This window comes from Phoenix dactylifera, chromosome 9, assembly GCF_009389715.1.
Source record: "Phoenix dactylifera cultivar Barhee BC4 chromosome 9, palm_55x_up_171113_PBpolish2nd_filt_p, whole genome shotgun sequence".
Taxonomy (NCBI): Eukaryota; Viridiplantae; Streptophyta; class Magnoliopsida; order Arecales; family Arecaceae; genus Phoenix; species Phoenix dactylifera.
This window is the reverse complement of record NC_052400.1, coordinates 15930223-15943429: the sequence shown is the minus strand read 5'-3', so window position 1 is coordinate 15943429 and position 13207 is coordinate 15930223. Positions and strand designations below refer to the sequence as shown.

The 13207-nt window shown below is 42.6% G+C and overlaps 1 protein-coding gene across 2 annotated transcripts; it reads left to right on the top strand.

The window, feature by feature from the left end:
• The first annotated feature begins 7660 nt into the window (after window positions 1-7660).
• On the top strand, window positions 7661-11276 carry LOC103699521 (probable WRKY transcription factor 31). 2 transcript variants are annotated; one of them, XM_008781565.4, is made up of 6 exons: window positions 7661-9085; window positions 9171-9284; window positions 9436-9597; window positions 9687-10055; window positions 10168-10281; window positions 10377-11276. In XM_008781565.4, the coding sequence occupies exons 1-6, from the start codon at window positions 8762-8764 to the stop codon at window positions 11046-11048; spliced, it is 1755 nt and encodes a 584-aa protein (XP_008779787.1). In that variant the 5' UTR covers window positions 7661-8761; the 3' UTR covers window positions 11049-11276. The 2 variants fall into 2 exon arrangements, with proteins under 2 accessions (XP_008779787.1, XP_008779832.1); XM_008781610.4 differs by lacking the exon at window positions 9171-9284 and having other exon boundaries at window positions 7662-9085.
• Window positions 11277-13207: the final 1931 nt, after the last annotated feature.

The following is a 13207-nucleotide window of genomic DNA, read 5'->3' as shown; positions in this document are numbered from 1 at the left end:
AAGAAGAAGACATGTGATTGCGATTCTTACACGTTGAAGTTAGGGATGAAATCCAGCAAAAGCATCCATCCTTTGAGTACAAAAACAATCACGTAACCTCGACGAGTGGAATTGAAGCTTTTATTATAGCTTTTGTGGGGCTGAAGTCTAGCGCTAGCTAGGCCTAATTTTGGCTTTAGCATCAGCTAAGATCCAACGGCTGATAGCTCCACTATGTTCTTTTCTTAGATCATGCGGATATAGGATATGCAGTCAATAGCTCAACACGTGAACAGACTAATCATTGACATAGACATGAGCACCTATAGTTTATCCTCCTTCGAACACCAGTTAGCTTTAAAGTGAATCCAATGGGCTTAGTCCTTGAACCACCACACTACTCAAAGCACCACAGCTACCCTTCCCTTCCCACGGTATATTTAAGCTTCATGCCACTGAAATAGAGCAACTAAAGCAAGATGGTTTGCCACGACAAGGCTCCTACGATGGCAAGAAAAAGAAAGGGAGAACAGGACACGTGCAAACATCTACGTCTGGTCCCTTATCCAAAGAAAAAGGTACATGAAAAAGGGCAGCATTCCATGTATTGAATGGTAAATCTGAAAGAGAAAGTCGGCAAAGTGGGGTTCCCTATATATAATTTGTTTCACGTCTTCACGTCTTGCTTTTGGAAGCGTCCATGTGTAACATGACCTTCACCTTTCTATTTGTGACCAACTAAACTAGTTGTCATGGCATCAGTCTTGAGCCATCAAAAAAATCTCTATTGTAATAAAGCAAATGCCACTGAATTGCTTGTTTTCTGAGTCCCAATAAAAAGACTCTCCATTCTTAAATAAATACGTACTCTTTCTGATTTTCCTCGGCAAAGAGGGTACATGGAGAAGACTTGTAGCATCCAATCACATGAACCACAAATCCAATTTAGACCTATAGTGTCTATTAGGGCTATAGGCTTAGTTTGCTGTACGTGATACTATTTTATCATAAGACCTCATCCAAAAAGACCAGCCGAAAAGTATTATTTAGATTTCTTAGTCCTGCATAAGTATTTAAGATTTGCCTAATGCATAGTCGATGTGAGACTAAACATACGGCTGCATGGGTACTATGTTAATTTACTGGTGTTCGTATATATTGAAAAAACTGGCTTAAGATCAATAAATAAAGAAAAAGGTGATCCGGGTTAATATCTTAAATTAATGGTTAGCCTGCACGGCTTGGAGCAGTTCGCCAAAAGCCTAACAAGAATTCAACGTCAGAACCCTAGTCTAATGCAGTAATATCCAGCAGAGCTTGGTGACCGACCACATGGGACCATAACTTTGGTGGCGTCACGCATACTAGGAGACCTATAGATAGCTGAAATCTTAGACCATCTCTCTAAAATCTAAAACAAAGTTCCCAGAGTGGCAGTGAGAAGCCCCTAGTTTACCATATGAGAGAGAGAGAGAGAGAGAGAGAGAGAGAGAGAGAGATTGCTAACAGCGTGGAGACTGGAGAGGGAACAAGAAAAGCCTGCCTTTCTTTTGACAATAAAAGGAGAAGGGTGGTTAGCTTCAAGCTGACTGGGCTCCAACTCTCTAGTGAAGTGACCGAAACGAAAGGGGGAAAAATAAGTTTACCGGCGGCCAGCGTAAGAGGACTTGAAAACTGTGGGCCATTCGATGCCTCGCCTGGGGACGAAACTTGGACCGCCGGATTGAATATTTGGTAGAAGGGAATAGGCCATAAACGTGAGTAAGACTGCATAAAGGGGAATTTTATACAGTGGAAGGCAAAGCATCGTCAATTTCCCGCCGTTTTAGGCATAATGGTGGGTGGATTGAATTTTATGAATTTGTTGGATTCGTAAAAAGAATTTTTTCTTTTCACTGAAATAGGATGGAGCCTACTCTCAACATGAATGGGATCAAAAAGCCATTTGATAACTGTTATAAAGTCACTCTCTAAATGAATGTATGTACAGCATAATTGAGACCCTTTGGTGCCTCAGCCATATCGAAAATCATAACACCACCCACAATTACAAAAGCACTGCTATCATAATAAAATTCATTGCTTTAATAATAAGAATGGCGACAACGATAATGATGATAATAATGGCTTAGGGGGCTATTGCCCACAATTGAAATTGTGATAAGGATACAATACTAGTACGCCCAAAATGCGTGACATGCGTTATAAGGTAAGCTAGTGGCTGACCGGTGCATGTTGAAATAAAATGGCAAGTCCTACATCATGATCACTTCAAACACAACTTACTATTTCTTAGATTCTTTTCTTGGTTCGGCGCATCTTCTCCTTTAAATATCATTCTTGGGAATATTCGTCAAGAGGAGGACCGTAACTTATATCTCCTAATTTTGCATTGACTTTTATCATTGATGTAAGATAGATTTAGAAAAAGGGGGAGGGATCCAGTTTTAATTCACGAGACACTTTGGTGCAAGAGTTGGTCATAGGGTTGTGAAAGGTAGCCTGAGTTAGGTTGGATAAATAGACCAGAAATATAGGAAGAAGGCTCTCGATTTGCTGAGCGCATTTTTGTACTCTTCTCTTGGCTTGTTCAAGAAGAGAGGCTAACGTAGTCCATAACTAGGATTTTATGCATTCCTAAATTAATATTAACAAAGTTTTAGAGGCTAAGGTAGGCCGTAACTAGGATTTTATGCATTCCTAAATTAATATGACCGTATCAGGATTATAGGAGGCGAACATCATATGGTTTGTCTTTTCCATCCAGTCCTCAACAGACAAAACACCTAACATTCATTCAGTGGGTTCCTCCTATCAACAATGGACAGCTCGTTATAGAATACGACCACTTGTTCAATCACCCACCATTCGTCAATGGAAAAAATAGCGATGGATATCAAATACATACATGAACTGAAAAGGATTTGAATGAAAGGTTCTATATTACGAATGGAGGCGCACACGAGAATTACATGCTCCACGACCTTAATCCAGAGCAAAGTTGGATTCATCCTTGGTTGCCTGAGATCAGTTGAACTAGACGAGGCCTTTTTTTCTAAATTCTAATTAGGTTGGTTGGCAGTGCGAGTTTTACCTTCGTGGTCACATAATATCTTAGTCCATGCCTTTCTCCATTTTTTCTTCCCCTCCTGCCACAACTTCCTTGAAGTTTCTTCCAGACTTCCACAGCAATCCTTTTCTCATTAAATTTTCTTTCCTCGTTCTCATATCAAAGAGATCGGTCTAAGGGCATGGCTCAAGGTCGTTGAAGGCAGACCGTGCTGCCTTCATTTCTCGTGTTCAAAGAGTAGGTGTTGGAGGCTGGTCCAAGAAATCAACTCATGGAAACGTGCGGAGGAGTTCATGGAAATTGGGAAGATGCCCATGGTTAGAGTTCACACCAGGCATCAAAGATCCTAATCATATGGGATGGAACGGCGATGGATGATGATAAGGGTGTAGTTTATATGTCTCATTCGTTGCAATGAATTGGAAGGAAGATGGACCAGGACTGCCTGCTTATCTTCTCATGGGCTGCCCAAGTCTCAAAATATTTTATGGGAAAAAAATCTTTTGTCTCTGTCTCTATTTAATGAGCCACACGTTCGTGACATCACTCCATCCTTTTCAACTGTTGCTTTGCATAAATTTTCACTAATTCAATCGACATGCCCTTTTGTTTTAGATTTTGCATTTCCTAAGACCGAAGAGAAGTAGACAAAAAGACTAAAGGTGCTTTTGACGATTCACACAAATAGCAAGACAAGGATTTTTTTAGCCAACCATCTTTCATCCTCTCATATGAGTAATAGATAATGCGTTTCCAGAAAACACGGTTTACCAAATTATGGATAACAAGCACACGAAAAAGAACTATGATTTTGTTGCAGAACAAAGGCATGGCAAAATCACAATATTAATTTCAAATTTGGAGAATTTCGCCAAAAATCAAAATCTAAAAAGAAAAAAAGAGCCAGAGAATTGGCAACATCTATATATTAGTTCACGGGCGAATGTGTCCTGCCCTAATTCTATGCCACTTAATTAACAAGTGTTGTGAATCGATTGATCTTTTAGCGAGCAAATTAAAACCTTGTGGTAAGCTAGCTAGGATATATTATCAATGGATTTTTAGAGATTCTAAATTATCTCTATAAACATAGAATGCAGCATCAAATTAGAAGCTGTAACATATTGATAATAAACTTCTTAAGAGCGAAATGATCACCGACGCTTCATTGACTATGAAATACAGAAATAAATGTTGTAGTTGCAATTTCTCTTGCAGGGGCAGTTATTTAATATTGTTCAATAGAACGATGCTTGGACAATATTGATCTCAACGCCAAACCCTAAGCACCATTTTTTGAAAAAAAAATAATCAATTAAAACTTGAATCAATACTATATGATTGTATCAGTCTTCATCTAATTGTTGCATTCGTAGCGACTTCTATAGAATAGGAGGGGAGAAAAGACCGGAAAGCCTTCGAAAATTATATGATTGTACATGTTTCTATGCAGCCTCATCAATATGCCGACATGATAATTTATTTTATAAGACAATTAATCTTCTAAATCTAAATCTGAAAAGCATCTCCAACCATTCGCTGCCATCTTTTTTTTGTTTTTTATTTTTTAAGAATGGAAGGAGACTAGGGTTAGAAACGACCTTCAAAGCATTCGCTGCCATCTCAACACGCAAAAACCGCACAAGAATATAATGTTTCTCAGGGCGTGGGCCCAGCATGCATGACCAACGAAGTATCAACCACGGTAGCTCAACATCCACGTCGATTTGCGTTCCGGGCGAAATCCATGCGACCATGCCGAAGCCTTTGCATCGCGTTTCAAAGCCATCCGAAATTCTTTAATGGTGGAAGTAAAATCACACTCAATCTCGCGCCATCTCTTTTTGACAAGACAAGTTCGTCTCATTAATTCAGTACGCAAACAAGTCCACGATTCATGATGACCACATGATGACCAGATCCACCAATTGGGGGATACCAAATTCCACTGCAGATCCTCCATTTCAAATCCCACCGGACAAGACTTTCTAATCGTATTATGTCCGGTTTCGTATATTTTTCCATAACCATCGTTGAATACATCATTTAATTCAAGGATGGGAGATTGGGTGAGGTAGGAACCCAAGAAATATCGTTTACTTTGAGTTGGCCTAGCTGACTTTTGAGACCCTTGGACATGAGAAATTATTCATGGCAACGAGCGCATGGCACCAATCACTGCAGCGTGTTAGAATGGTACCATTGATTCTATGCTCGTCTCAATAGTTGGTCCGTAGCAATACACCTCGACGATTGGTGGCATGTATCAACATACGTGCATGCAATAATTTTTTTCTTCGATATGAGGCTGGTCTTACGATCTTGATTAACGGTCAGCCTCTGCAGGTTTGCTGGTTCCAATCACCAACACAATAATTTTGTTTATGTAGAGTAAGCTACCACACATTGTGTATATGTTTTTTTTTTTTAAAAAAATTAAGAATAAAATGGTGCACCAACCATAGGAGATAAACAAAAAGGGTTCCATTGATTCTACGCTCGTCTCAATAGTTGGTCCGTAGCAATACACCTCGACGATTGGTGGCATGTATCAACATACGTGCATGCAATAATTTTTTTCTTCGATATGAGGTTGGTCTTACGATCTTGATTAACGGTCAGCCTCTGCAGGTTTGCTGGTTCCAATCACCAACACAATAATTTTATTTATGTAGAGTAAGCTACCACACATTGTGTATATGTCTTTTTTTTTTTAAAAAAAAAATTAAGAATAAAATGGTGCACCAACCATAGGAGATAAACAAAAAGGGTTTCATGGGGATCTGCACTTGGGCAAAAAATTTGGCCCCGTTAGGAAACAAAAAATTGGCATGATTGGACTTATCCACAGCCAAACACGTGGAAAACGTATGAAAACCAAAGAAGAGCTGCAGGAAACACAAGGCGGCCACTTGCAGTGGTTCGAGAGAGATAATGGGGAAGCTGCTTGCTGGTTCCTTGATTTCTAGTCACATTTCCTTCTTTATGGAAGAACGAATTCGTTTCTAAAACTCTATGCCGAGTCAGAAATTTATTTCTCTGTAAAGTTGTTGAAAAATTGAAGTAATGTAACATTTGTTAGGAAATCGCTGGTAAAAAAAAGAAGAATCAAAAATTGAAATTTTTTTTTTCTCTCATAAAGGAAAACTAGTAAAAACATGGCTACTATCCGTGACCACGATCTTCACTTGAAGCAATCGCTAGTTGAATTGCTATGATTAAAAATAAAAATTAGAAAATTATAAGAATAAAAAGATGGCTGTTAAATTAAGTCAAAAATATTGAGAGCTCAATTTAAAATTTGACCTAACTATTGCATTTTTATGTCAAGGAGTGGTTGAGTTTCAAATTGTTTAGTATTTGAGTCAAATCACTGAGCATGAAGAAACAAAAGAAAATAAGTATTATGGTTTGATTCATCTCTCGATCATGTCGCTAATATGTGAGAGCAACATGGTCGCTGAACTAGCTAATTCTTAAGCTGTAATATTCAATTACAGCAACATATTAAAGGTACATGGTAGGGTATAATAGCTTTTGTAATAATATCACTAAGGAGGAAACCAATCCTCCAGCTCCCAATGAACAAATGTAGTGCTGAGTGAGGGTGCCCCCTATTTAATTAAGGTCATGAGTTGGATCTTGTTTAGATACTAAATGATTTTGAACCTATTGGAAATGAGCTGCGATTTGAATCATTCGCATGATATGATGCTTACAATTTGGAGGCTTGTGGAGCAAGCTACCAATTAAGGTTGAACATAATATTGGGAGAACATAAGCTACCACAGTGCTCTATGTCCAGCTTCCCATTTAGTTACTAAAAAGAAATGACAATAACTGCCATTGTAGCCTTCTCCCAGGGTTTTATACATGGAGTCATGTGAGCCCCTTTTTTATATTAAAAAAACAGAGAATTATTTGTTGTCACTTTCAAGCGCTTTGTTTGCAACACTGTTACAAATCTTGGGGAGGTCCAAAAAGGAGGGTTCATTTCAAGAGAAGTCCACTAAGAACACCCTATCCTGCCACTCCCAGATTCCAACGGTCAGGTCTGAACCCAATAAACTGACCTCGATCCTCCTCTCCCCTTCCACTCCACTCCACCCCACCCGGTAGTTCCTTTGGCTTCTCATTTCTTTCTAACCATTAATGACATAACCTAGAAGCACGAAAGAGTCAAGAAAGGTGACGTGCTATAAACCAAATGGCGGCCCACGGAGTCCCCGCACCTCCCGCTCCCGACCCCACCGCTCCGCCAGACGCTCCCGGCCGCCCTTGTCAACCCTGCGGGCCCCGCCGTCCCTCTCCCTTGCGCGGTCCGGTCACCTCCCTCTTTCTCGAGAGGGATCGGAGAGAGATATAGAGTCCAGTCAAATGTGTTGACGAGTTCTCTCACGTGGAACGCGCCGGCCCAATCGGAAGCGGTGGATTTTTTGAAGCGGTCAAATCACCGTTTGACTTCCTCCCCTCCCTCTACACCTCCGTCGAGAAATTATTGTTCAAGCCGGATCGATCCGCTCAACAGTACACCGATCCTCTCAAGAAGAGCCATATGCCATCAAACAAAAAAGCATTCAAATCCTTATTTGTCTTTGCCTTCATCGCTAGCGAAACTCTAGCACCCAGCGTTCATGTGCCACCGATTTCTCCTGATCCCTTGCGCTGCTATTGGTGCCTCTTTATTTGTCTGACTTCGTGTGCTGCCAGCATTCTTCTGAGCCCTTCTATCTATTTGATCTTCAGTGGATCTAGAAGAATCATAGGTTGGCTCCCATATGTTGTCGTTCTGTGGTCTATCTTATGTTGTTGGTCTCTTCTCAAGCCCTCCTTCAGGTTCTCCCTTCTAGGTTCTTTGTGTGCCGCCGTTCTCCCCTTCAAATCTTTCGGTGGAGCTGCCCGAAGGTCATCTGCAGCCCAAGCACTTTGCCTTCTCCTTGCGTCGTTGACCTCCTCCTAGCCCTTCCAGGTTCTTCATGTGCCACAATATTGGAGCTAGAGAATGATGGCATGCAGAAGCCGGAGGCCATCCTGGCACAAGAAGTTCAGCACTAGGGAGAAAGGGAGAAACTGATTCCGCTTGAGATAAAGGGAGAGGATAAATGGAAAGGAACCAGTTTTGAACTTCATTTCTCTCTCCTTTGGGCTTGGAGGGACAACTCCTGTACAAGGAAGTTAGAGATCGGCAGCACAAAAGAGCTAGAGACTGGCAGCCCATACGAAACTTTAGGGTTTCTTTCAGGAAGAGGATTGAGCATATTAAAACTTCGTTTCTCCCTCTTTTTTGCCTCATAGGTCGGCTTACATGGATCCTCTGTAGATATTTAGATTATGTGGCACTTTTTCATAGGACCGATCTACTGCTGACGTGGTAGACCTGATCTAACTAACTAATAATTTCTCCCGTTGATCCAAAACTCCACGGAACTCTCTTATCTTTTTCTGTCCCTCGTCTCATCTTAGCTCAACGAGTAGCTATAGCCGTGTTCATTCCGTGTCTGGCCACCCCTCCCAAATCCCTCCAGCTGTCCCCACTGACGCACCATCTCACGTCACTCCATCCCCGAGTCTTCGTCCCTCGCCAACCCCTTTTTATTGCCATCCCCATCCCACCTGTAAAAGACTTCAGACTTCTCACCACCCCTCACCCCCCTCCCCTCCTCATCACTCCTCTCTCCCTCCCTATTCTTCTCACACAATTATCATAGATTAATGGACAATGGTGGTGGACGAGCGCTGGGTTTGGGCACCTCGGAATCGATCGGGTTCCTGGCAAGCGGGTCGTTCCTTAGTCCCAACCACGGCGCTGGGCTCAAGCGCAGGCAGTCCATGGATTCAGGCGACCACTTCCCGCCATCCATTGAATTCCCGGTCACCCTCAACTACCGCCGCGGGGATACCGCAGAGGAGCCGCCTGGCGAGAAGCGGGTGGATGAGATGGATTTCTTCTCTGATGAGAAGAAGAAGAAGAGGGGCCGGGATCTCGACTTCAAGGTGCCGAGTCTGAGCATCAAGAAGGAAGACCTCACCATCGATGTTAGTAACTCAGCGTCATGGTTTATTTTCTTTTATCTTAATTTTTATCGGGTTTGATCTGTTATACATATGCTAAATGAATTAGATGCGATTTCCGTACACTGGTTTGAACCTTCTTACTGCTAATACGGGCAGCGATCAGTCGATGGTCGATGATGGGCTGTCGCCTCCTGAGGATAATAAAGAAGGCAAGAGCAAGGTTGGTCATATATTTAGAGGAAGAAAGAAAGCAACAATGAATAAATGAATGAATTCTCATATACTTGACTGAATTTATTCGGTTTCTACGCGTGGTGGTGATGAGTATTCGAGTGAAAAGTGAAATTTAATTGTCTACTTGTTTGATCCAGTTGTCGTCGATGCAAGCCGAGCTGGTTCGGATGAAAGAAGAGAATCAGCGGCTGAAGGGGGTGCTGAACCAGGTGACCACCAACTACAACGCCCTCCAGATGCACCTCGTTGCACTAATGCAAGAGCGCACGCAAAAGAATGGAAGCTCACAAGACCATGAGGTAGTTAAGACCATACTAATTTAGCTCATCAAGTCTAATGCAAAACAACTATAGTAGATCAACTGATTTAGAGATCTATAATTCATCAGGCTTCGGACGAGAAGACTGATGGGAAGATCGTGCCGAGGCAGTTCTTGGACCTTGGTCCGGCCGCAAACACTGATGAGCCCTCTCGCTCCTCGATTGAAGGTGGAGGCTGGGACCGGTCCTCTTCGCCCACGAACAATGTCGAAGCAGGATCAATGGAGTACCGCCTAAACAAGTATAATACGAACAAAGAGATAGTTTCGTTTGACCATGAAAGAACTAACAGGGAGGACAGTCCTGACCCATCGTCCGAAGGTTGGAACCCTAACAAAGCATCCAAATTGGCCTCCCCCAAGAGTGCAGAACAGAGCCAAGAGGCCACCATGAGAAAAGCCCGTGTATCGGTCCGAGCACGATCCGAAGCACCTATGGTAAGATGACACAAGACAAATTTCCATCCATATCTCTAATCTGATCGATTGTGGTAATTATGATAGCAATTAATGTTGACACTAATTAGACAATGCCCCACTTGTCTTATAGATCACTGATGGATGTCAATGGAGAAAGTATGGACAGAAGATGGCCAAAGGGAATCCGTGTCCCCGGGCATACTACCGGTGCACCATGGCGACCGGCTGCCCAGTCCGCAAGCAGGCAATGATCATCTCCCTGCACCAGTTTAATCTTATTAATCATAGATCGATCAAATTTAACAATCCAGCTAAGATATAACTTGGAAATTCAAATAGGTCCAAAGGTGTGCGGAGGATCGCTCCATCTTGATTACTACCTATGAGGGGAATCACAACCATCCACTCCCACCAGCTGCCATGGCGATGGCATCGACCACTTCAGCCGCAGCTTCGATGCTTCTCTCTGGATCCATGTCGAGCACCGAGGGATTGATAAACTCTAACTTCCTATCAAGAACAGTACTTCCTTGCTCATCAAGCATGGCTACGATATCAGCATCCGCTCCATTCCCGACGGTCACGTTGGATCTGACCCACACTCCAAATCCTCTCCAATTCCAAAGGCTACCAGCTCAGTTCCAAGTCCCCTTCCCAAGCGGTACTCCTGCCTTCGGCGCACCACCTCAGCCCCCCTCTCTGCCGCAGGTCTTCGGGCAGGCACTGAACAACCAATCGACATTTTCCGGCCTTCAGATGTCGCCCAACATGGACGGAGCCCAATTCCCTCGCCCTAAGCCACCGTCAGCCGCCTCACTGCCCGATACGGTGAGCGCGGCGACCGCAGCGATAACAGCAGACCCCAGCTTCAAGGCAGCCCTCGTGGCTGCCATCACATCCATCATCGGAGGTGGTCATCAGCCAAACAGCAACAACAATAGTAGCAGTGCCAATGCCACCAGTAGCAACGGCAACGGCAAGCCGGCCAATTCGAATTTTCTGGCCGCCTAAGAATCTCAGATGCCCTTGTCAATTCCATGCTTCCTCTTCTTTTCTTTCTTTTTTCTTAAACATTATGTTTTCGTTTTGATGAGAAAAATGGGACCATATCTACATGCTACTTTTGTTTTCCAGCCTCTTGTTAATATTTGGACGGTGGACTGCATTCTTTTCTTTCTATTTATTGTTGGCCGTTTACAATAGACAATTATAAATAAAGACGAAAGGGAGATGTCTAAAGGATCAAATCTTCTTTTCTTCTTATTGTCCTTGGCTTTCTTCTGCGGGTGGCTCTCTTTGACGGAAGCCCAGACTTTTCGTCGTAGGGGAGTCAAGGATTGCGTCCCATGCACGTGAACGACGGGGGAGCGGAGGAATAGGATAGGCGATAGGCGGCGGATCCAAGGCTGTTACCGGTATAACCCGGAAACAGCGAGACACCCGGGATAGAGCCGTCTTTATTTTTTATTATGGGCCCCAGTCGGCAAAGAGTAGGTACGACCTGGGCTGCAAGGGACCGTAGGGCACGTGGCAGCTGGGCAGTTCGGGACGTGGCCGTTTCCTTGCTTCACGTGGAGTAGTTGATCCCCTCCGATCACGGAAGGCGGAGTACCGAACACACAGTACCAGGGCGCGTGGAACGTGGAACGAAGAAGATAATGTTGTACTTTAGAGAGGTTTTGCCGTCGCCTCGACGCAAGAACTTGTTGAGATTACTCGGGGTGAGTACAAAAGATCGGACTTGGAGATCACGATGCGATGGCTCCATATCTCACAAAAGAATATGATATTCCATACTCGTTGTCCTTCCTGATATCACCCCCGAGAGCCAACAATGAGCGGAGTCTTGCAAAGATATCATATTACCCTGTCTTTGCTGACTCCTGAAAAGCTTACATTGAATACACTCTCACAAAAATATAAAACTAGATAAGCCTAGAACGGGGGGCAAATGGAGTACAAATGATACAGAAAAGGCTGACGCCAGGGACCATGAGATGTTGAAGTAAAATCTTAGATAATCCTGACGAGCTTGTAAATCTAGAACATGTTAGATACTAGGTCAGACAAGTGATTTTTTTATTCTCAGAGGCTTCACTAGTCACAAGGCCAACTTAAATTTATGGCAGAGTGATAAATGGCACGGAAGTGGCGGGCGAATCACATGAAAGATGCCTGCTCTCTGCCTGCTCTCTAAGGAATGGGAGTCACAAAGGTCCCTCCTCAATGAAGGTTATCTAGGGCTTGGTCAGAGACATACAGATCGATTGATGTAAAAGGGAGGGGATAGTCCGATCTCTATCTCCCAACAAAGCAAGGCAGAAAAGTCGCAGATTAGATGATGCAGCTAGAGGCGACTTCAAGATTTCTAAGAACTAAGAGGGTTCATGGTACTCGGACCTTCCATGTGAAACCCACACCATGACACCTCCGAGGCCATGTTATTGGACAAAATAAACATCTCAACCACTTACCTTTTATTTTCTCTAACTTCGCTCTAACCTTAACTAAAAATAGAAATACTGAACTAACCAATTGCCAGTATTGATGAGAACATGCATCATGACAGCATAGACTATTTAATGAATAACTTGCTTTGCATAGTGATGCCGTCATTGAGGCAAGATAAGATTGATGTTGTTGAAACAATTATTATATCAAAAGGAGGAGTTCAAAAAGATTAAATGAGATTTGTTTCTCGACAAATCTAAAACTAAAGGTTGATTGGATCACTAGCATGCTATATTGATCAAATCGATCAGCAAAATTAGGTCAATCAGGAGATAGGATTTGGTTTTGACTTAACCAAAAGGCTTGAATTTTGTTAAAAAAAATGAGAATATTGTAAAGAAATAAACCAAATAAGGGAGCAATAACTCTTAGTGAAACTAACCAATTAGAGATCCATTATGTAGAAGAAATTTGATTGAGTACCAAAAAAAAAAATTCTTCAAGATGGAATAATCGTCATGCCGCAGAACTGGATAAGATAATAAAGATCAAGGATATAAAATCCTCTAAATGCTCGGTCAATCTCCTACAAGGTGAAATTATAAGTTTTTATGTTGGAGAACTTTAAACTACGATCATAGATGTACGACTATCTAGATGCTTATCGTGGTACATAGGAAAAACATAGGAACCTTATCCATAGTGGTGTAGTCAAGTAT